Here is a 23,938-nt window from a genome sequence, read left to right on the forward strand (position 1 = left end):
CACTGTTATATTCTGTTCTTAAGATGGTAGATGAAGAATCTGTGAGAGAACATATTCTGCCTTTTTGATTTCTTCTGAGAAATTCTCGGAGCGTTGGCATCCCAGTGGTGTCGGGGTCGAAAAGGAACAACATTTAATTTTAATGTTGATTCCAGCGAGAAACCACAGATCACACGCTTTCCCGTCTTCTTCTGTAGCCAAACGTGAATTCTTTAAATCCCAGAATAATGGGAAAAAATGCAATGAAACTTTATAAACTCATACATGACATGTATCAAAGAAATCATGCAATCTGAGGTTATGGGAAAAGTTAGTTTACTGTGGCTCCTGCAGTGAAATTTAAGGGCTTTTAACTTAATCACCGGCGCCTGATGAATCCTGGGACACGTCGGATCCAGATGATCCACCCGGCAGAGCCACTGACATGCATTAAATGAACTGATGGTTCTGATCATGTTTCTCCTGCAGGACTTTGTCCCACAGAACCACTCGATCACTGGGCAAGTCACAGGTCTGCATACGGTGGGTGTGAGAATCCATTAGCTCCCCTGTCTAGACAGGACTTAAGGCTATTTGTGACCCGCTGGTCTCATTGCGATGGTGATCCCTGGCTCCACTCCCAGTGTCAGGTCCGTCTAACGGGATTAGAGCGACACTGGAGCACTTTGAGAACGTCAGTGAAGGTCACACGGGTCAGAGGTGAGGTAATTAAACAAGCAGATTCTCTTCATTTCTATTCTCAGCAACACAGGAGGAAAACGTGCTGCATCACAAACCCTGAACGGATCGGTGGTCAAGCTCCTGGACGGGAGTCAGCGTTTAGAGGAATCAATTTGTTAAGTGTCTCGCAGCAGAAATTAGAACTAGAACACCAGACTCGTGCACACCAGGACAATTCAATCCAAAAAACTGTTTCCAATCCTTTAACGCTCTCTGGTCAGGTTGTCCTGCACAGTCCCTCAATGAAGACCTCCACCTACCCTTGTCTGGAGGGGGGGGCATGAAGGCCGGCCAGCTCCAGCCCCTCGCACAGTGAAATCTCTGATAGAACAATGTGAAGCAGCAACAAAAGGGACGTTGTGATGAACAATAAGGCCACTATGGAAGAGACCAGGCCCCAAATACCAGATCTGATCCGCATGGGTTCCCCTTCACAACCCCTTGGTGAAGATGCCTGGTTCTTCTGTACACAGGGTTTCAGTCCATTGTTAACCGAGTCATTACGGAGACAAGTTCTCAACTGAGGCTGGAAAACAGTTGAGCCAGGACATTGTAATAATGTTTAGTCTTCTAGCCCCAAAAACTCATAAACTGCACGAAAGGGAAGAACATTTTAAAACTGTTTTCAGATGTTCTAGGAGACAAGGGGCGCAAGAAGATGTAAAAAATGTTGGCTCGAAGATTTTCAGTTTTCTATCCGTATCAGGAAACGAGCAAATATTCACATTTCAGAAGCTGAAAGAGGGGATTAATTTTCAGAATTTCCATCGGAACAATTAATAAATTAATAATGTTGCCAATTCTTTGTCTAATTTACTTTTCATTTTGTGCTAAAGTGGTTTTCAGATGCTTGATGGTCGGACGGTACCTGAGCCTGAAGCCAGTCCTGGTTGAGGAAGAGACATCAGTCAATCACTCAATCAATCAATCAATCAATCAATCACTCAATCACTCAATCAATCAACCAATCAATCAATCAATCACGATTAGTCTCATAGGACTTAACAAGGTGCAACATCCTCTGCTCTTAACCCTCAACAAGAAGATCACGATCCAGCACCTTGAGATATGACTAAACATCCTCTCCAACACGGGCAGATTAAAAAAAAAAATTCTCCACTGATATTTTTGTTCTTTTTGCCTGGAGCTCCACAGCTCACGTGTCGTCTCCCTCTCACATGCTCAGGACGAGGCCCTGATACCGGCCGCCACAGCTGGTTCCTCCAGGGGAGAGCCATGGTACAAGGGGGTGGGGGGGGGGGGGGGGGTGGGGTGGACATAGGGTCAACACAAGCCACCGGGGGGGTAGGCCTCAAAGCTGGAGAAAGCTACAGCCCATTTTGCAGCACTGAGGCTCCGATGGGATCTTCAAGAGCCTTCTTAATAATGGCCCTTATTTATGCCTCCATCCATCACCTCGAATCATCCCATTCCATTCGATCAATCCCACGATCCCAGGTCCACCCTCTGCCGCAGGGACACAAATAAAAGCTCCTGGCACGGCTCCTCACAGCAGGTCTGGATTTAAACTGCAGTAATAACCGGGATTAGCAGGAGCTGGTGGTCAGTGGGAACCCCGCTAGCTGGCAAGGGCCAGATGGGTTTCTGGGTAATCCTAGGATCGGATCAGGTGTGGACTTTAGGGTGGGGGTGTGGATTCTTTGCTGCTAAATTAAAACAAACAACAATACAGGATAAGACCTTGACTATGTGTAAAGACGGTATCCCCCCCCCCCCCCCCCTCGCCCTTTTAGTGTTTTGTAACAATAGACTGTTGACAAACATGGACGACGCGTCAGATGAAAGTTTAGTTGACTTTAGCCCATGTCCAAGCTGCTAACATGGAGGAGGCAGGATTTGTGACCAGTCACTAGGGGGCGATCAAACTGCTTCATGTCGTCCATCTCTATATTCACCATTTATGATATACGATAACCCAGCAGATATTTGAAAGTGAAACCACATTATTTCATAAGCAAGATGAGCTTTTGCTTGAATCCCGACTCTTTGAGACTTCACATGAAATCACGGTGAAGTCATATTTATTTCCCTCCTGCAGCTCTCGCAGCGGTTTTGTCATAAAGTTTGACTCATAGTTAATATGCAAACCCTCCTTATGGCTCCAGCGAGCAGTGACAACCTTGAACCAGGGAGAGAATCACATGAATATGAATAAAAGCTGCCTGACCTCTGGTGTGACATCATTTATTCACAAACAACATCAGAAAGCTGTTTCCCAGTGGCAGAGGATGAATAAAAGAAAAGATGGTGGCGTCCATATGTTTTGATGCAGCGTGTCCTCAGAGGTAGAAGGGATTTGATTCAAACACCTCATTCACTTTAACAACGTCTTTTTTCACAACTAAGAAATATGGCCTGAGTGTAAATCCGTCGTTCCCTCACAGCCCAGAGGAGGAGAATCATTTCGATGCAGTAAAACCGAGCTTCAGTTTCCTTTTCCACTCGTTCAGCCCCGCGGGCTCGGCTCTGAACGAGTGGCGGCTTTACGACCTTTCGGGAATAAAAGCTAAAGCAACTAATCCGGCCCTGCGACCAAACATGGTCCCTTTTTAGAACCTTCACTCCTGCTCCAACAATTATCACTGGAAACCGTCTGTCCCCTCGGCGTTGTCCACAAGATCCACTTCCCAGAATCGACCTGATGGGAAGAGGTTCTTATAACGATTGACATCAACACCCACAGAAACGGAGGAAACAGGACAGAGGCTTAGACGTGAAGATTAAACCAAGCCAGAGAGAAGGAGATAAAGAAGTGGAAAATAAAAAAGAAGGGAGAAGAGACAGAGACGGAGTGAGGCGGTGATCCGAGGATTCCAGTATTGATCGGAGCTCCTCTTTCTAATCTCCCTGCCCCCTCGGTAACCCCCGCTGGATTGGACATCTAGCCACAAAAAGCAATTTGACCCCCCCCCCCCCCGCCGCCCTCGCAGGTCAACCCTCAGTGACCGCTGACTCCAGGCTGCCATGAGGACAGAAAATGATGTCCAGGGCCACGTTAGGAGGTTGAGCCCTTGGGGGGCGGGGGGGGGGGGGGGGGGGAAGACAGAGACGTTTATAGCTGTTATTTATCTGAACTGTTTACACCCTGATTTTGAGATGTGATGGAAACATTATTGGTTTTTAGCCACGGAGCTCAGGACTTAGCTTTATAGATGGTGTTGTCAACATGGTTCGTCCACCTCTTTGTTCTGGACTTTAATATCTCTCACCAGCCATTGGATGGATTGCCATGAAACAGATGTTCCTAATCCACAGAGGATGAATCCTACGGCCTCGGACGAGCCCATGAGTTTAGTCCTGCTCCCAGTTTTACCCTCCAGCCCACATCCAAGCGGCTGAAGGTAAAGGATTTTGAAGGATCGGGCCTTTGCACCTTTAAGTCTATGAGATTAACATTCTATTGTGACTGTCTCAACACCTTGTGGATGGTCTGCTGAGCTCAGCACGGAGCACAGATATGATGGGTCGATAACAGCCTGTCCTCTGAATTCATACGTTTGCAGTGTGACTTGTTGAAACACTCCAGGTTCCCTGAGGGAGAGGAAAGCTCTCGGCTCCTCTGCAGTTTGCTGTGTTTGCACTGGAGAAAAATGGCAGCATGGAAATCAAAGTGAGCATCTCATTAATAATTTGTCTGAGTGAAGGAGTTGTTTTTGCATCAGTCTTAGTTCTTAACTTTTTTCAATTCCTGCTCCTTTTTCATTGTTTTGTTTTTGACAAGAATCGGAAGAGACGTTTGTTTTGTTTGTGTCCTTTGATCGACTTTGATGTTCGAAATCTGTGTTTTTTAAGCCCTGAGGGGAACCTGTCTGTGATTTATGTCATGAGATCCCAGAGATGCACCTGTCTGTGCACGATTCCCCCCCCCCCCCCCCCCCCCCGCTCTAAACCCTGACACATAATCCCAGAGGCTTCCCTCGCTCGTGTTGATTGTCAGGCACCGTTACAGCCTAGAAAACAGGAAGCAGGTATGAGCCATGTGTGACAAACCTGCAAACAGAGGAAGCAGTCAATGCACATGCAGCTTCCTGCAGGTTCTCCCCTTGATGGATGGATCCTGGCTCCGAGTGGATCGGATGTGCAGACCTCTGCAGGTACATCTCCACGTCTCCTCGGCTTCCTCCTCTTTCACACCTTTTTTATTCTGGGGACAGAATCTCAGTGGCAGAGTGTTCAGGTGTTTTTTCCGTCGGCTGATTGAAGCGACCACATGTCCACAGCGTCGCTCGGCTGTTCAAACCTCGGCATCGCGATGCTAATGTATTCACGGACCAGCTGCTGTGTCAAGATGATTCTGCAAAAGATATCCTTGAAAGTTCTTAATGAGCTCACCGTGGTGAATAATGGGGACGGGGAGGTCACCGGAGTCAGGAAGTACGTGCTGGTGTGCGCTTGCATGTGTGTGTGTGTGTGTAGGTGTGCAGGTCGCTTGCTATTTTACATGTGCCGGCATTTATCTCTGTCTGACATTCAGCCGGAGGCACCTGCTAACACTTGGCTTTGATAAATCTGTCAGCGGACACATCAGATACTGAGCAGCGATATAAGTCTCACGTGTAATATTCAGTCTTTTTGCTTCATTTTTGTTCTCAACCAACTCCAGAATCAAATATCTGGCTCTTTAACTGCACATGCTTCACTGTCTTCACCAGCTTGTCACTAACTTCGTCTTATAAAGAACAAAACGATATTAGAGCCGTGAGACAGAAGCAAAACAGTTCAGTTGTGGGTCAGAAACACAAAATACAATAAACCCTAACTTTACTCCAGAGGAAAGTTTAAAACAAAACACTCCACTGAGTTCAGTTAACTGCAGGATTTTACCCTCAGTTGTCAAAGGAAGAATCATCATTTATTTCACGAATCCTTGATTAAATTGTAAAAAATCATAAAACCACAAACGTCTGTAACCAGGAGTCGTTACTGACGGACATGAGGTGATCTAACGACGGCCTTGTGTGGCTCCGTCAAACTTGATCACACAACACGACTGAACCACCTAACCTCTGAACCACCTCGCCACTGAATGATGCAATTACTCCGTCAGCAGCTGGCGGGCATGGGGGCAGGAATCAAAATAAATGGATTGTTTTTGGCCTGTGTGTGTGTGGGGGGGAGGGGCAGTATAGGAGGAGGAACACACCTCACCCCCCCCCCCCCCACCCCCGACCCTTGTGACAGCCTATATTAGTGATTCAGCCATAAATAGGAGGAGAGGGTCACAACTAAGGACTTCGAAATGTGGATGGAGGTCATCACATGTCAAATTATGATCAGACACATTTAAAAACCTTGAATTTTTGGCATTAGAAAATACTAATATGTTTATTATCTTAGAAATTGTCTTGAAAAAATGTCAGAAAACATTTACACAACAGATAATGACCAACATTATCATCATAGGTTTAATAGTCCCTCTCTTTTAGCTCCGTCTTTGGTCTCCACCACCTCCAAAATAACATATTTAGAACTGAACCTTGGTTACTATAAGAATTTTGAACATCGCAAATCAATTAACCTCAGGATAGAGAGATAACACATTTGTTCTGTGCAGTGTTTTGATTTATTAAGTCTTGTACAATTTGTATAAATACTACTGTTATAATAAATGAAACTTAACCTCTGTGGCCATTAGGGGAATGCACTTATGATTAATTCAATAAAATATCATTTGGTGCTCCACCACAAGAGTCCCTCTGTCCAGCACAAAACACAAAGACGTGGCATAAATATTCTGGGAAGCGTCCGTACATCGTGGAACAAGCTGGTCAGTGTGTGTGTGTGTGTGGGGGGGGGGGGTAATCTGTGAAAGACATTTTAAACTGGCTCTTAACATGTGACGTGGGTTTTAGAGTGTTCATATATTACTTCTATTCGCTTCACAGGTTGGTTAGAAATCTTTAAAACAAGTGTAGAAACGCTCTTAGCTGCATCTTAGCGTTTCTGAGATCAGCTGCTCAGTCCGGGATTCGTCGATACTGCTTCAATCATTATGAGCGAGTCCATTTCTCTTGACCCTCAGGGCCGCTGGTAATTGTTGTTCTGTTGGCACTAATCGCTCGGCCATTAAAAGGGACCATTAGGCTTGGAAGTGTCCCAGCAGAGGATAAATCTGTCCAGGTAGTGTCCACAGTGTGAGTCCAGAGCTCATCTCTTCCTGTTCCTGTTGTGCTTCACTGTCTTCTTCCTCTTCACGATCATCTCGTACAGTTTCTCCAGGCCCGGCTGGAGCCCGTGGCCGGTCACGGCACTGCAGCTCTGCACGTGGTGCAGCGTGTACATGCTCAGTTCGTGGACGGAGAGCAGCTTCTCCACCTCGCTGACGCACAGGGCCGAGTCCAGGTCCTGCTTGTTGGCCAGGATGAGCACGGGGACGCCCTGGTTCTCCGAGGTGCGGGTGATCTTGTGGAGCTCCACTTTGGCCTCCTCCATGCGCTCCTGCTCGGTGGAGTCCACCACGAATACGATCCCGTCTGTTCGCCGGGTGTAGGACTTCCAGAGCGGGCGCAGCTTCTCCTGCCCGCCCACGTCCCACACCTGGAAGTTGATGGCCCGGGAAACCCCCACCGCCACCTTGATCTTCTCCGTGTTGAAGCCCTTGGTGGGGATGGTTTTCACAAACTCCTTCAGCTTGAGCCGGTACAGGAGGGAGGTCTTGCCGGCCGAGTCGAGGCCGATCACCACCACGTGCAGCAGCTGGAAGTTGGGCAGGAACGGCGTGTTGGGGGCGATGTCGGTCAGCTGGTTGCCCATGGCTCCAGCCAGCGGTCACACCTCCTCCAGTGAGGTGACAGATTCCTGGATTAATCCGTTCCTCAGGGGATTGGCATTTGCTCCCTTGTGCTCGGAGGCAGACGGGATCACACGGTGCAGGGACCTTATCAAAACACACACAGAGACCAAGTTAACATTTAATGAGGAGACAATGGCTGCTTCAGGACTGTTGGCTTAGACAGCACAAGTGCTACTTCACACTGAGGAGACACCCAGCAGATAGTGAGGCTTATCAGCTGTGAGGCTCAAGAGCTTGATGCAATTTTCCTCCTATCAGCAGTTTCCTGCTGGGATTTGATCCCTCACCGTCCCACACTGGTGATGATGGAGAACAACAAACCTCTCGGGCTTTCTCTGCCACATTACAGATCCGAAACAACAGTTGATTGGGAGTCTGAGGGTATCTAGAGTCTTATTTGCTCAGGATAATCCTCTTTGGTCCGCTGAACCTGAAGGGGGGGGGGGTGCATTGATTTCAGTGCAGTGGGTGGATCATACTGGGATCTGTGTGTTTTACTGGTCCACTCCGCAAACTGCTGCAGCAAAGAAACACTAATCCTGTTGTTGTTGACATCCTGATATCCATCAAGCACGCACACGCAGCCCGTGCACGTTTACACACGAGCCTGGACACTACTATCACACTGCAGCTTAGAGGAGCATCGAGGTGGAAACACTGACACGCTTCTGCTTCTGGATTTATTCTTCAGGGAATAAGACGCCTGAGTTTTCCTCTTTCCTCTGCACGTCCACTTTGACTTGCGGGTTTTTTTTCATGCAGCAAATTAATTTGTGCAAGAACTTCAACATGGAGCATCCGACCAGAGCTAAAAATATACTTTCCACAGCTTCTACAGAAACACTGACACAAGCAGCTTCGTGCAGTTTCCAGTAAAAACCTTCTTACCTTCTACGAGCGCAGTGGAAACATCATCCGCAGGAAACAAACACGTCCATGGTCCTGCTCCCTGTCCCGTGGCTCCTGCTCCGCTCCTCCTGCAGCTCTGACGGATCCGAGACTCCAGGGAAAGACACCTCGAGCCCGGCTGACGTCACCACGCCACCTGGACGGCCGAACCGCGCCCCCTGGCGGTCATCCTCAGCAGAGACAAGACACTGGAGCTTTTACAGCTCTGCAGGCTGATGGGCCCGAATTAATTATTAGTTATGAATAATAACCCATGAAAAACATATGTTAATATATCAAAGTCATGAAGATTTTATATTAATGCATATGTATAAAATGCATTTATTGTATTTATGTATATGATGAAATAATTAAACACACATTTTACACTTTTACACCTGTGAAGATTTTCAGTCACAAAACATTGACAAGCATTTTTAAAGGTGTATTTATACAAATAGAAAAAAAGGAAAATATTCTAAATGATGCATACTTGAAATTTCAAAACCAAAAGAAACCACTGAAGAAGCTTGAGAAAGAAAAAGACTACTCATACAGAAGTTTAAATGTGACAGTTTACAAAAGTACAAAAGATGATCAACAAACATATTTACACAATGTGTGTAATACTGATAATAACACTAGGTGAATCAGGTCTATTCTACAAACTATACATAACTGAATTTAAAATGTAAATACACAAGTTTCCCATTTGGGAAGAAATTGGGCTCAGTTACATGAGTCTACTTTGGCTGAAATACACATTTACAAGCAGGTCTCCAACAAATAAGACAAAGTTTAACATTCACACTAAAACACAAAGGATTTTAATGAATCCACATCGAATCAACACACAGCTGTTGTGTTGTTTTGCTACGACAACATGAGATAAAAGGCCTTTCCTCCGCTGTCATCGTTCACACGTTCACATTTCATACGAAGGCGATAAAGGTTATTCATGACTTCACACGGGGACTTCTCACGTGGCTCTCATCACAGGATGTGGGGTCGTTGAGTTGACGCCACAGTCGATGAACTCGAACGAGTTGACGGACAGCTGCTCCGTGTGGGACAGGTAGGAAATGTTCAGCGTCATTCTGGAGGAAAAGATCAGGAAAAGGACATAAGAAGCTGCTGGAGACGGATTCTGATTCAGTGCAGCTTTAAAGCATGAGGGAAATATCTTCATTCCTCCACGCCAGCGACACCTAGTGGCCAGAGGCGGTATGTCTTAAAGTGTTGTCCACCTGTCACGTGTTTTGCCTTGTGAACACGATTCCTCAGGAACACAACCAGGAAATCCTTTCAAATTTGGTACAAATGTTCACCTGGACTCACGGATTCAATTTGGGTGGTGAAAGGTCAAAGGTCACAGTGACTTAATATGAGTCTTGTATGTATGTAGACTAAAACTGCTCTGGTTGGTGGAGGCATACAACTGCTAGATATAGATACTAAACAGGGGAGAGAGTGGATGAACTGTGGACAGGATGGATTGTGGTCAACTGAATATAAAGAGGAAGGATGCATCTTCACTTCCTCACACTTTACAAGAACGAAGCCAAAATGACTCCACAGCCGCTACAGTTTCAGCTGTCAATCATCACATATCCCCTTTTTTTATATCATTTAATAACTTCCGTTGCAAAAATAATTTTTAGTTTTTAGTTTTAAATGACTCAAAACACTCTTTGGAAATGCCCCGTTCTGCTGTTCCACCTCTAACAGCCTGTGGGTTTGAGACCTGTTCAAGCCTTCCTCTCAGATTGGGATGGACACTTACTGCAGCTCCAGGAACAGCGTGTGGATCTTCACGGAGCTCGACTTGCAGTACGTGCTGGAGGAAACAAAACGGGTGTCAACCATAACGGACGAAGCATCGGGTCAGCCTCGGCGTTTTTGAGTTAGAAGCTGTCACGTGCTCAGATTGATTTCAAACTTACTTTAAGCCTGGGTCCACGATGGGCAGGTTTATTTTAATGGTGAACTGCAGGAGGTAGAGAAAGAGACGTCAGGACATTTATCAACAATCTTCTGTGTTTGGATGTGAGTCCTCGTGCTGGAGACTCACAGATTTCTGTGAGCGGGGCTGGATGGCGGTGATGTTGGATATCTTGGTCTTCGCCACCACGATGTCGGTGACCAGACCCTGGATGCTGAACCCGATCACCTGCACCGGGACGAAGTTCTCGTTGGTGATGTTGATGAGGTTCTGGAGGAGAAGACGTGTGTGTGAACTTTGACCTTCTCACAGAACTGCACAGACAGTCTGTCATGTGATGGAGTTTACACGTCCAATAAAAAGACAGTGGCAGGGAGTGTAACATACCTAATATACTGAATGTAATATATATATGTAGTATTTCAGACTTATACTTGTATCCACATATCTTAACGCTGACTTCTCTTTGGTACTAAAGTGGATTTTGATTTGCTGTGGTCGTTTTATAAAACACTCAACTTTTACTACTGCATTTAAACTGAATTCCTTTGCAATAAGTTTTTATGGATAATTTTACTGCTCGTTCTGTTGTTAAATGTTGTTTTAAAGCAACATTATGTAACTGTTTTACCTTCTGCCCAACACAAGGGGCTGCAGGGGGCGCTGATGCTCAGTGAAAGTTACACAGTGTGGCTTTAATAGTTTTCTTTTCCTCAAAGGTGAAGTTGTAGATCTTTGGAAAATGAGTATTAATTTCTATCTCTTGTTGAGCGTTAAACGATTCTTATGTTCAAACCACAGTCTCTAAATAAAGATGGACAAAATGAAGCCAATGTTTCTCAGTCGCCCCCTGGTGGCTGGCTGCAGTGCAGATCATAAATCCCACCTCCTCCATGTTAGCGAATGGGACATGGACCAAACTGAAAGTGGCAAAATATTGTCTGGTTCTGAACGGCAGCCGGTCCTTTCACTTGAGATCCTCCACGTATCCTGTCACTTACTGTGACCTCCATGTTGACCATGTCAGGGGAGAAGTAGACCATGACCGACAGCACGGACACCGGAGTCAGGTGGACGCTCCGAGGGAAGAGGAAGAAGAGGACCAGGCAGCAGACCAGGAGACACACCACCATGGACACGCACACGTACTGCTTCCTGCAAACAAGACATGATGAGCATCACAGTGATGAAAACTTAAATCAGGGAATGCAATATGATCAAAGTGCAATTTAAGATATGTAGTACATGTTTTAGGATATTAGAATGTGTATATATGTATGTATTAGTACATCATTTAATAGTGATTTCATTATTGTTTTATTATATTATTATTATTATTAAGGTGGAGCAACTTTTAACCATTTCATGTATAGCAGGGTAATTTAAACTGTAGTACTGTGTTCTTTACCATCATATAATACAGTAGTACACATATAGGATTAAATATCATGTACTTTTATACAAGTAAAGTTGTGATTTTTTTAAGTTGTAGTGAACAATATTGTGGAGTAGAAAGGTTAAGTAGCACAGGATAGAGTAAAAGTAGTAGTAGTAGAAAAGTAAATGTGAATACTAAAGTAAATATACTTTCTACGTCTGAGTACACACATGTTTGTGTATTCCTTACGTGCGTCTGGGTTTCAGCCTGATGTCGTTACACGGTATCACAGCCACCAGCTGATCTTCGTGACCTGTCCACACAAACAAGACAAGAGCAGCATCCTTCTGTAAACTTTGTTCTTCTCACCACAGAGCTGATGGGAAAGAACCGAGTCTGGGTTTCTCTGACCCGGTTCCTTTATTTCCTGGATGTGAACTGAAAGTGTCGCGTGAGGATGGGAATCGGTGAGAAATGGATTTGTGATAAAGAGAGAAACACAAACCTCTGGGGATTCGTCCGGTTCCACGACACGTGGGGCAGGCTTCTCCTGTCGGGTTCTCAGTGATGGATCCATACGGAGGAAACTGCTTCAGAGTTCTGGTCCTCTCCATCCCGTTGGTCAGCTCCGGGCCCGGGGTCATCATGCCACTGAGTCCTGGTGAGTCCATGATGTTAGAGTATAAAGTCTGAATGAGAAGAGAAACCAGGAGAACTTTACCACAGCAACTCTTGTCCTCCTTCCTTCGGAGCTCTGTCACCTTTGACACGAGTCTTTCTCTCTAACAAAACCTTTACATGACCAATAAAAGCTTGTGGTCGCTCCTCATGTCAGGATGTGAGTCAGCAGCCGGAGGACGACACAAACACACACGTGTACTTTTACTGCAACACTTTTAGGATCAGGTGAGATTGTGTGATGATTAATAAATTCCACAAAAGGGGAATAAATTACTTCTAGATTTTGTTTTATCTTGAAAGTCTCAAGATCACAACATTGGTTTTTCAATATCAATTATAATGTCTAGTTTACTGTTAACTCAAATATGTTTTTACAGGATTTCTACTAGAGTCCGACAGATTTATCAATTTGCTGATTGTCCGTGTTTATGTTTGATGATATGAATATTTTCATTTTACAGAATAAACAATTCAGAAAATATTTTTTTTTCTCTTAATTTCAAGAATTTGGTAATATTTGTTATCTTTTTATTCATAACGTTTTTGGTTAGCTGTTAAATTTCAAGCCTCAGCTACATTTCTTTGTCATAAAAGTTTTAACTCAACATATTAATCGTTCCTTATAGATTTTAAAATTATATATTTATTGTCAAAAATATATCATCAGTTTTTTAATTCCAGATATTGGTATCTACATCGGTTTGCAAAAAACAGCTGACTGTAATAATATAACATTTATATAGATAATTCCACAGTGGGCACATTGCACACACACAGACACACCCACCCTTTAAGGAATAGAGAGATCCAGGAAATTCAGCACTGAATTAGAAGTAAACAACAAAAGTATAAAAATGTAATACAAAAAGCTGCAGATCAACACAACCCCTCACATTCTCTATTATATCCTAAGTTACAGTTCATTTTATACCGTTCACAGAATGAAGAATTCATATTTCAACGTAGTTACGTATAAAACGTAGTTATGACAATGCATTTTATCAAATGATCCCAGTTGCACAATGATTTTGTTATTTTCTCGCTACTTCTGCTTTTATTTCAATGTTATTCTACAGATTCTGTTTTAATACAGAAACTATGAAATTAAACTCTCCTAACAGTGAAAAAAAAACTGTTCCTATCAGGTCCCTTGAGGTTAAGTCCACGAGTCTTGTTTGTCAGTCTGACACGTTTCTGTCCACAGAGTAAATCAAGGCCCACTTGTCCCAGTTAAGCAGAAAGTTTCACGTTAGTTCAGAACCTGAACCAGTGAACGCTTCTTCACACACTCACCTCCCTGCACCACCTCAGAGTAAAGTCCAGATCTGTGGAGACATGAAGAGTCGTTTTCTTTACGATCGACAGTGGAAACACTTGTGTGTCTGCAGCAGGAACAGCAGGTGGGAGGATCACTTCCTCCTTCTCTGAGTGAGAGCTCAGTCAACACAGCAGGTCACATGTTCCACTTCCTTCAAGGAGACGTGTTCAGGCACAATTCACAGTTTGAAATAAACAAATTAACAAATGGAACACATGAAGGATAACATTTTGTTTTTTTAGAAACTAGATAACTGTCCTAAGTAAAATTGTTTGTGACCCAGTAGAGAATGAACCGTGTGTCAGACGTACAGTAGCTGGGTGGGGGGTGGGGTGTGTGTGTGTGTGGCGGGGGGGGGGGGGGGGGGGTTCACAACAACAGACGAGAGGGATGTGCAAATCGTTTTATTGGTGGATCGACAGCTGACGGGTATTTGATGAATACACTCAGTGGCAGAAGAATAGTTTGACAAGCATAGTAGATATATTAAGATTTGATCCTTTAAATCGTGGAAAAATCATTCAACATAAGAAAATATGGTTCATAAAATCCTCAACCGCACAAACAAAAACTAGGAGAATCAACTCAAATCATCAGAAACGTACGTTAAATTAAATCTACACACACACACACACACACACACATTCACCACAAATAACATCAAACCGTCATATGTATATTTTGATAAATCCCCTGTAAAGGCCTTTTAATGAAACAGAATACAGTTGGTTCCACTAAGAGATCATGGAATGTGTTGTCAGAGACGTCTACGCTTGGACCGGTGCTAAGTGGCGGTAGCTAGGGTTCAGTTTGCCGGATGAGGACGCGCGGGAGATGCGGGCGAGGGGGCGTGGAGCCGCGGCTTCAACGGGGACGATGCTAAGACACAAGAACACGACTCGTCTCTAAAGCCTCTACCTGTCATGCAGGCGTCTCCTAAGAAGCAAGTAGAAAAAACACCGGGGAGTCTGAACGGTGAGCCGTCCGGACGGTTACATTCCACATGTCAACGTCTAAAATAACAGTAAGAAAAAGATTGCATTGATTAGGCAGGTTTCACTACGAGAAAAATCGAGAAAAAGATCGGAAATATATATCTATACGCGTGTTGCTCCGGCCGCTGCAGCTTCAGTAACGTCGCCTTTAAAACGAGAGCTGGCTCTTCAGAACACTTTTAATCAACGACACTCAACGATACTCACGCTCCGCTCGAGAGGAGGATCTAGCCGAGCCCTGACGACACACGATTATTTTTCAGCGCAGAGGAAGCAGCTACAACAGCAACACGAAGATGAAGAGCAGAGTTACACACTTAATTCCTCCTACGTCCTTTTCGACCGACACGGTAAAGTTGTGCGGTCCAGGTAAACAAGGCAGAGGTCGACCACTGTCCGTAATAATCTACAAGTGTTTTCATATATATTAATGTTTAATTTCATCCAAATGTTGACGCTAAATTAAAGGCAGAAGAAGCCGTTCATGAGTGTTTTATTCTAATCGATGGTTTACGAGGAGTAAATGCAGTTTTATTTGTTTTTTTAATCGTTGTAACATTCTTGTCCTATTGGTCCAAATAAACTATCAACCCTGTCACTGAATCAGAAATAGTTTTTCTCGTCTTTAAATAACTCAAAGGACATTGGAAAACCACACATAGGTCGAAATATGCTCAAATACATTCCCTCCGACGACTGTGAGGTCACTTCTTGCCCCCACCCCCCCCCCCCCTCAGTGCCGGGCCTCGACGGCTTCGTTCTGCCGCTCCTCGGCCATCTGCACCAGCTCGTTGACGGTGTGCAGCAGGCTGTAGCCGTGCTTCCTCAGCAGCCGCTGGTTGAGCCGATGGTCTCTGAAGCCCATCTCCAGCAGCATGGCCATCAGGGAGGGGTCCTGCCTGGTGGCCGGGTCGATGCCCCGCTGGAGGAGAGCGAGAGAAACATGTTGAAGACGAGAGCGAGGAGGTAAACAAACGGCGAGAAGAAGGTGAAAGTTAGTGCGGATGCTTTTCAGCCTGAGATAAAACTAGTTTGATGGATTGAGCATAAAGAAAATCCAATAAGATTCAAGCCTCAGACTTAGGTAACTAAACTCCAGAGGAGAACACTCTAATCTCCGCTGTTCCCTCTTCTTGTAGCTCCATGTTTGGTCTCTACCTCCGACCGTCACACTCCTCAGCTGCTCCCTGCTCCACTCTGCGTTCACCAGCTGGTCTCTAGCTGCACCGGTAGTTTGGTGCTGAGCAGGTTTTTAACGCTCAGTCACAGCTGTTATCTAACGACTCTTTCCTCTCTTGTCTTCCTGTGGATGTTGGACTGGTGTTCGAGCTGTGATGTACCTGTATCGGGCAGTTTGGTCCAGTGAAGAGAGCCTTATAAGCGGACGCTGCCACAGAGAGGGCGCCCTTGACAAGTCCCTCAGTGATGCCTCCTTGGCCCCTGTGACGCAGACAGAGATGTGGTTACACTGGGTTGTGTAATTGTGTTACGAGGAACAATGTGTTCCAGTTGCCTTCTGCTCTTTTTGTTTGTTTCTAAATTATTTTAGTTTCGTTTTGTTTCTGTTCCTCATTTCGGTAACGGAGGTTATTTTAACATTGCGTATAAATAAATTTGTCTTGCACCTTGGCTGCAGTGCGTTGCCGGGTCGTGGGTTGTACGTCTCGAAGGCACTGGAGGCGGAGCCTGCTGATCTGGACAGACCGGACGACACTGCAGAACAGACAAGGATATAACAACACACATGAGAACACTTGATGTGACAGCCTGACTTCCTGTCTTCAAAACAAAGCTCACACTGCGTTTCCCCTCTCACCGTTCAGATGGACCCTGGGCTGGCGCGGCTCGTATGGGTCACAGGCTGGAGGACTCGGGTCCTCGGCCAGGTACAGCGCCTCAGACCTGAAACAGGAAACAGTTAACAACAGTTAAAAACACGAGACACGAGGGTTTGCTGGAAAATATGTAGCAGTACGGTAATGAAGAGTAAACTGGGGAGAAGCGGTCACTGTCCATTTATGTGAGGTGTTATTATCCGGTTGTTTGAGATGTGTATGTCGTGTTATTAGTGAGATAAATCTCTGAAGACTGCTGAGCAACCAAGGACCATGTGACCGAGCCGCCATCTTACCTGGGTGAGTAGAGAGCCGGCGGGGACAGCAGGGAGTCGACCAGAGTCGGCGGTGGCACCACCTCCGGGGTGAGAGTCACAGCGTCCAGAGTCTGAGACGCACACAGCATCTGGTTGATGCTGTTGTGGATCAGAGGGACAGGAGGAAGCCAGACTTCCACCGACAAATCCTCAGCCACGACCGCCTCAGACTCCTCCTCCTTCGTGCTCGGCGCCGCCGTCCTGCCCGGCTCGCAGTCAGACTCGTCCCCTTCTTTCAGCTGCGGAACATCTGGAGCTGTGGTCTCATCATCATCATCATCATCTTCAGCAGCTGCAGCAGCCGCAGCGATGTCAGGCTGCGACATGGCGGAACTGTACATGGACTCCCCCAGAGGACGGCTGGTGTCAAAGCAGTCTGGGAGGACGATGATGTAGTCGTCGCAGGAGGAGACTGAGGAGCTCTGGCTGCTGACCTGACGCACAGAGAGGGACATTCACAGATGTCATCACAGGAGAATGACAACACAAACAATAACACCTCTTAACACTATCTTTATATACTATATTTACAATGTGGTTTCTTCATCAAAACATAAAGTCAGAGGGAGTATAAAAAAGGTTCCATCTCACCTCATCCCAGTCTTCTCCTTTGGCTGCTCCCTCGTCTTTCTCCTCTTGAGTGACCTTCATGATCTGCATCTCGTCCAATACCAGGACTTCTTCATCCTCGAGATCCCGACGTGAACTGGTGTGCAGGTTTTCAGTCACTGGTTCCAGGAGAAGAACTTTAAGTGGAAAAAACAAATATGAGCATTGAAATTTTTATCAGTATTTGTGTATTCAAGTGGATAATCGCTTTTCAAATAGATTCTCTGACCCGGCCTCGTCTCCTCTTCTTGGCTGATCTGGTTGAGTCCTGTGTCCGGAGACAGATCTGAACTCTCAAGTCTCAGAGCACAAAGATCCACGTTTCCTTCTTGGGGCTTCTCCATCTTCTCGGCCTCCGCTGGTCTCTCAACGCAAAAGCTTGGACCGCGAGAAACAACTGAAGTGTTTTACAGAAGAGAAAAACCTGAGCTGAGCAACCTTCAAACACAAAACATCTACTGGATATTTCTCAGAACAGGTTTGTTGGTGATTGTGTAGATAGTTTAGAATATTGAGTCTCCTCACTCTGTGGTTTGTGGTTCCTCTGATGAAGCCGGCGTAGGGGTCTGTGGTCCGGGGCTTCCTCCAAGGTCAGGGAGCGGATGACGGTCTCACAGAGGAACTGGGCTCCACTGATCTCCTCCTTCTCCTCCTCCTCCTGGGTCACAAGCTCCAACATCTCCCTCGGCTGCCTCAGTTTCACTCCTGGTCAACACAGAACAAACTTGACTTTATATTCACTGCTACGTTTTCACTTTTTTATTTAGTTCCATCTCCTCGTCCGTGAGATCGTGACGTGTGTATCTCACCAAAAAGTGTTCTGACCCCTGTGACCTCTGTGTCTTCCTTTATTTGGGAAGTTACGGCCTTCTCCAGAAGTGGTGGCTCATGGGGCAGAGGGGATATACAGGGCGTCAGATCTACAAATCAAGCAGGAGGAAACACAGCAGAGTCAGTATACTTGTGTTTCCATTGAAAGTGAAGTGTAGCCTTATTTTTACTGAAGCAACTTTGGAAGAATGGAAGTTAAAATAAGAACTGTCACATGTTAATCGATTTTAAAGAATTATACGTTTCTTACCAACAGGGGTGTTATTAGGAACTTTCTCCAACTCTTGAACTATATTTATATCCAACAACTCAAATGAGAGTAGATCCTAAAAGAAGAGCAGACATTCAGAATCTCAAGTAAACATCTTAATCTCAATGTTCTAAATAAGGTCAATAGTCAGAATCTTGGTGTCCATGTAAACACAATCTTTGATATAAGAAGCGTGGTTGTGTGGTTGATGAAGGAGGGAGCTGTGTGTGTGCACCTGTGCAGTCAGAAGGTCGACTGAGGGGAAGTAGAAATCCTCGTGATGGAGCTCCTCACACCTCAGCTCCATCTCCCTCTCCACCGTCCTCACCTCCTCCTTCTGAAGCACAAACCAACAACATTGATTAGATGGTCACAATAACATCAGCATTGCGGCCGTGCAGGTTGTCGTCCTGTCGCACACTTGCCAGTCTGTTGCTCTGATGTCCGGGTGTGTTGAGGCTGTTCCCGGGGTCGACCACGATGCTGCACCACACGCGTGGGCCGAACTGACACCCGCAGTGCGCCAGCCGCCAGTGGGAGGTGTACGTCCCCTCCATCACCGGAGCGACAAAGGCCACGCTGACCACCCCCATCTGTCCGGGGTGCAGCAAGGGGACCGGCACCTCCCTCTTCTTCTCTGACGCCAGGCCGAGGTTTCCCCACATGAACACTAGCTGAGTGCACGCACACACACACACAGGGAACACAAAATAGAAATATACACATGCGAAAAGGCACAGGGACAACGGCACGCAACTGAAGTTACACAACAGAAAACACGGTGAAGTGAGGGACACACACACACACACACACACACTCAAACGCACTCAAACAAACACACACTCAACCAAACACACACTCAACCAAACACACACTCAAATAATGACAAAGACTTGAAAATCTGACTAAATAAACAAAGACTCAACTTAATCCAAATAATAAACATCTCAGACATGAAGCTTTACTTGTTTCAGAAAGGTGAACAATCTTAGCTGGTGTTAGTGGGTTAGCATGAGCTGAGTGGGGGCTCAGAGAGAGAAGCAGGGGCAGAGAGAGAGTAGAGCCTGTCCTCTCGGTGGGTGGGAGGGGTACCTTAGTCTCTGAGGTCCAGCTGATAGTGCCCGAGTTCCTCATCTTCCAGTACTTGATGAACTTGGTATCAGGCTCCAGTCGGGTGCCGTCAGGCAGATTTTCATCCAGAAACAAGGCAGCCATAGTGGGCACCAAAGATGCTTGCGAGACCCCGGGACCCCTAGTTTCAAGTGTACAGAGCATTGTTGAAAAAAGCCCTGGTTTCTCATAACACCCATCTCTTTTGTTCTCTACGAATCAAAAAAGTAGGACCCCAGAAATATCTTTTTTTTTGCAGCTCAAAAGCATTTTTTTTCTTAGAAAATCTATGAAGCAGCAGCAGTTTTCACATTGAGGTAGTTCCAACATTTCCACCACCCCAGAGCAGCCAGCGAAACACTTTTACAGACTAGATTACAAAGATGGCATATTTTGATTTCTCTCTTGGAAAAAAAAGACTTTTTTGCATCCATGCTGGGTTCGAGGTACCCAGCACTGTCGGACGCCCATCCGGGGTGGCGCTTACTCTGGACTGGAGGCCTGGGGGTCGGGGACCGGGGCGGGGATGGGACCTTGGGCTGGGGCTGGACCTGAGGCTGTTTCTGAGTCAGCAGGGGGGGGCAGGGCTGGGACCTGGGTGGACGCAGAGGCCATGTTTGCCAGGTTGACTCTGCCTGAGGTAGAGGGCCCGCTCCACTGCGGCCCCCTCTTCTCCAGTCTCAGTTTCTTCTTGATTTCCTTCACTTCTGCTCTTAGCTGCCTCCTTTCTGCTTTGAGGCGCTGTCGCTCGGCCTTGCGCACTGTCCTGTCTCCTCGCCGTGGGAACCTGGTTTGAAATGTCATCAGGAACACCTATTTGTTGACTATCAAAAGTTTATTTTCCAAGAACTAAACACAGTCACACTCATAATTCATGAATTACAGAAATCTGTTGGTAAAGACATGTTTGCAGTTGTGCTTCGCAGCTAATTCTAGTTCTATTCATGAAGAAGCAACAGGCTTCGCACTGCTAGCAAAAACAAAGAGGTGGGGTGGATTCCTCCTCAGTCTTTGGCCTTTACCTTAACTCTCCAGACATCCCGTGCTCGGGGATGGAGAGCGGTGTCTTGGTTCTCACAAGGTTGTGGCTCGGGTCATGGCTATGTCGGCACATCTCACACAGGATGCAGGACGGACACACACTGGAAGGGAAGAACACAACAAAAACATGAATCCTCATAAAGCTGCTTAAAGAACACAGTGCCTGTAAACAACTGAACTCATAAAAGGTTCAAAGGTCCAAAGAATCAATAAAAGTAAATAAGTGACAAACCATCACCACTGTCACTTATTGATTCATAATTGTAAAATGTTTGAAAAACATCCTAAATTGATTTGATCCACTTTCATGTAAATGCTGCTCATTACTTTAGATCTGCCAGGCCTACCTGCACTTGTACGCCCCTTCAGAGGTGAGTTTGTTGCAGCTACTGCAGTTCGGGGTGTAGCCAAGTGACCCGCTTGAGGTGGAGGGGCCCGGCCGGGGGCCTATGGGTCCTCCACTGGCCTCGCTGGGCTCAGGGGGCCCATCAGAGGATTTGTGGGTGCAGCACTGGCCGGAAAAATCACTGCACATCCTTTCAACGACCTCTTTCACCACTTCATCCTTAAACTAAGAAATGAGAAAAGTTAGAATTAGAAGCTCAAAGCCCATGTCCAAGACATGTAACAGAAAGTAGTTCAATGTTTAATGAAACTTTACCTTTTCCATGTAAGCTCTAAACCACATGGGAGGGGGTTCATCTTCTGGTTTGTTTCCCTTGTTGTCCTTTACTGGGACCTGCACCAAAACCACAAGACATCAGTTCATAAAGAATATTTAAAGCAACATGATTCAACAGCACCATCTGCAAGTGGTGATTAATTCTGTTTGGCTCCGTATCCGAGCGACGAAGTGGTTTTCACCGGAGAAAAACAGAAACTTCACACAGATACTGATAAACTGTTGAGGAAGAGAATCTGATAGGTTCCTTACAGCTTCTCGCTCGGGGGTGACCTGCGTGCCCTTGTCCACAGTCTTGACCCTGGAGGGGTACGGAGGAGCGGGTCGGAGGTCTCCTTTCAGCTCCTTCACCTCCGTCTTGAGAGGGCCTCCGCAGGCCTGCCCTTTCATTTTGTACACGTTCATGTGCAACTGGTTCCCCTGCTTCTCTGCACTCTGAATGGAAAACAAGCACATAGCACCAGAGGCTGAAACCCGAATATGTAAAATGCAAACAACACACGTATAGGAATGCGTTTCGTTGCTATGTTGTGACTCAATCTAGCCACAAGGTGTAGGAGTGGCACAAATTTCTAACATCTTTACTATTTGTCTGACGTGTGAATTGTTTACTGTGAAAGATGGTGATTACTCAGTGATTACCTTGATGGCTTCTTCATATTCATCTGAAATAAAAAACAAAAATCAACAGTGAGTCGTTTGGACAATTGATTATCAACCAGTTCACATTTCTATATTCTGTAATTTACAGATAAAGCCTTGAATTTAATGTTAGCGCATGTGTTTGTATTTGTAGCATCTATCATATTCACAGACAACTAAATTAGAGCAAATTATTTCCATTATCGAAAAAACATATTTTGATATAAAACAGAAAAAAAAATCATCTCTCAGAACCATATGAGACATATTCAAATTTGTGTTTTTGATAAACCAACTCTCGAAAGTGTTTTTTCAAAGCAAATAAATAAGGCCATTTTAAAATTTGAGAAGCAGGAACCAGCTAAACAAATCAATTATAAAAAAATATTGATTTATCTATTTCCAGCTGCACCTATCTTTATTATTGTGTGCATTTTGTATCTCTAGTTGTTGCTTCTCTCTGTTTTAACCTTAGTTAAGTGTCTGTGGACCTTGTTAAAAGCGTTATGCCAATAAAAAGTGGTATTATTATTAGTAGTATTAGTAGTAGTTATAACCAAATTATTAAATGACACATCTGTTAGTGTTTGTTCTAGAGGCAGGACACATGGAGGAGCTCCTCACCTTGACTGTTGATGCAGATCTGAAAGAGGGAATGAGATCACAATGAGTCCAGCAACTTAAAACACGCGGTTATGAACGTGTAACAGCGCGAAGGGGACGAGCTCTCACCTCCTCGTTGTCCTCATCGAAGTACTTCACCTGGAAGTGGTTGATCCCGAACGACGCTTTGATCTGAAATGGGGGTTTGAAACACACGTTAAAGAGACAGGACGTGTTGTTATTTGTTTAAATCCCTCACGTGTCCAAACACCAGTGAAGGGAGATTCCACAGCTGTCACCTGGAATCAAACTGCGCACAGATCGCGGTTGTTTTTATATTTATACGTATAATATGACGCAGTGTGCGAACTTTAGATCGAGATGAGTCAGTCGCGTCGGTGCTCAGCCGCCGGAGGACCGTCTGTCCTTCAGCTGTTTATGTGTCGAGGCCCCGGCCTCCTGCGTTCCTGCTGTCGCCAAACTGCGCCAGCGTCTCCTAGCTCGTTAGCATGTTAGCATCTCACCCAGGCTTCCACGGACTCCCACTCCAGCTTGTCCAGGTCCTGCGCCAGGAATCTCTTCACGTTCCCCCGGAAGTTGACTTTGATGGTGACCGGGAGCCCCATGTTCGGCGGCCCGGGGGGCGGGCGGCGATGCTCTGCGGTGACGGTGGCCTGTTCGATCCCCGCTGCCCTCGACCGTCTTCTCTTGTTTACATCGTCAGCTGCTTCGGGGAGAAAAATACGGTGACGTCAACGCCTCTTCTTCTTCGCGTGAGCGTGTCGTCAAGGCAGTGAAGCGGGTTAAAGGCGCAGTACCGCCACCTAGCGCAACTACAGGGAATCATGACAATAATAAAAAAAATGACAAGCCACATTATGCAAAATTTAACATAAAGTAATAGTAATAGTTAAAATACTGACATTTTTCTAGAATAAAATACAAATTAAATCATCAAATCTGAGCAATAACATATCTGTTACAAGGAAGTCAAGGTATTTAAACACAAATCTTGTAAAGCTTCTTGAGCTTTTTTATATGTACAATTTGAGATTTTGGAAATGTATTGATTGATATAAATTATCAGTTCTGTAAAAGTTGGTTTCTATATTTGAATTTAGATTTATGGATACCACATTTTTCGAAATAATTATTCATGTAATAATCATTATTATAATTTAGTTTATTTTATTTAACTCAGCTTTATTTAATTTAATGTTACGTTATTTTATTTGTTTATTTTATGCTTCCTGACGGTAGCTTCGTCCGTTTCCGGGACACG

At 45.4% G+C, this 23,938-nt stretch overlaps 3 protein-coding genes across 3 annotated transcripts; all 3 read right to left on the reverse strand.

Annotated features, from left to right (window-relative positions):
- Positions 1–5,905: 5,905 nt before the first annotated feature.
- Positions 5,906–8,643, reverse strand: arl4d (ADP-ribosylation factor-like 4D). The gene is made up of 2 exons (XM_062378642.1): positions 8,423–8,643; positions 5,906–7,618 (listed from the first exon to the last, which is right to left on the reverse strand). Exon 2 carries the CDS (start codon positions 7,492–7,494, stop codon positions 6,889–6,891), a length of 606 nt encoding a protein of 201 aa, XP_062234626.1. The 5' UTR covers positions 7,495–7,618; positions 8,423–8,643; the 3' UTR covers positions 5,906–6,888.
- Positions 8,644–8,979: 336 nt separating this feature from the next.
- Positions 8,980–13,861, reverse strand: tmem106a (transmembrane protein 106A). Its single transcript, XM_062378641.1, has 8 exons — positions 13,717–13,861; positions 12,248–12,431; positions 11,992–12,055; positions 11,366–11,519; positions 10,494–10,634; positions 10,366–10,409; positions 10,206–10,259; positions 8,980–9,519 (listed from the first exon to the last, which is right to left on the reverse strand). Exons 2-8 carry the CDS (start codon positions 12,411–12,413, stop codon positions 9,402–9,404), a joined length of 741 nt encoding a protein of 246 aa, XP_062234625.1. The 5' UTR covers positions 12,414–12,431; positions 13,717–13,861; the 3' UTR covers positions 8,980–9,401.
- Positions 13,862–14,129: 268 nt separating this feature from the next.
- Positions 14,130–23,400, reverse strand: nbr1a (NBR1 autophagy cargo receptor a). The gene is made up of 22 exons (XM_062378883.1): positions 23,181–23,400; positions 22,786–22,848; positions 22,678–22,696; positions 22,054–22,076; positions 21,664–21,846; positions 21,391–21,468; positions 21,077–21,300; positions 20,711–20,830; positions 20,176–20,475; positions 19,671–19,830; positions 19,004–19,252; positions 18,814–18,915; positions 18,579–18,654; positions 18,307–18,417; positions 18,023–18,202; positions 17,727–17,894; positions 17,480–17,634; positions 16,868–17,322; positions 16,553–16,638; positions 16,362–16,449; positions 16,077–16,176; positions 14,130–15,658 (listed from the first exon to the last, which is right to left on the reverse strand). Exons 1-22 carry the CDS (start codon positions 23,280–23,282, stop codon positions 15,470–15,472), a joined length of 3,231 nt encoding a protein of 1,076 aa, XP_062234867.1. The 5' UTR covers positions 23,283–23,400; the 3' UTR covers positions 14,130–15,469.
- Between the last annotated feature and the right edge of the window lie 538 nt (positions 23,401–23,938).

Source organism: Platichthys flesus, chromosome 20, assembly GCF_949316205.1.
Source record: "Platichthys flesus chromosome 20, fPlaFle2.1, whole genome shotgun sequence".
In the NCBI taxonomy this organism is placed as follows: Eukaryota; Metazoa; Chordata; class Actinopteri; order Pleuronectiformes; family Pleuronectidae; genus Platichthys; species Platichthys flesus.

Excerpts from the sequence above, each read along its gene's own strand:
- arl4d (XM_062378642.1), bottom strand. The coding sequence starts at position 7,494 with ATGGGCAACCAGCTGACCGACATCGCCCCCAACACGCCGTTCCTGCCC.
- tmem106a (XM_062378641.1), bottom strand. The coding sequence starts at position 12,413 with ATGGACTCACCAGGACTCAGTGGCATGATGACCCCGGGCCCGGAGCTG. Across the intron at positions 12,056-12,247 it reads AACCGGACGAATCCCCAGAG|GTCACGAAGATCAGCTGGTG; the intron begins GTTTGTGTTTCT and ends TTGTGTGGACAG. Across the intron at positions 10,410-10,493 it reads AGCCCCGCTCACAGAAATCT|TTCACCATTAAAATAAACCT; the intron begins GTGAGTCTCCAG and ends TACCTCCTGCAG.
- nbr1a (XM_062378883.1), bottom strand. The coding sequence starts at position 23,282 with ATGGGGCTCCCGGTCACCATCAAAGTCAACTTCCGGGGGAACGTGAAG. Across the intron at positions 17,895-18,022 it reads GAGGAACCACAAACCACAGA|TTGTTTCTCGCGGTCCAAGC; the intron begins GTGAGGAGACTC and ends AAAACACTTCAG. Across the intron at positions 17,635-17,726 it reads AGAAGAGGAGACGAGGCCGG|TTCTTCTCCTGGAACCAGTG; the intron begins GTCAGAGAATCT and ends TTCCACTTAAAG.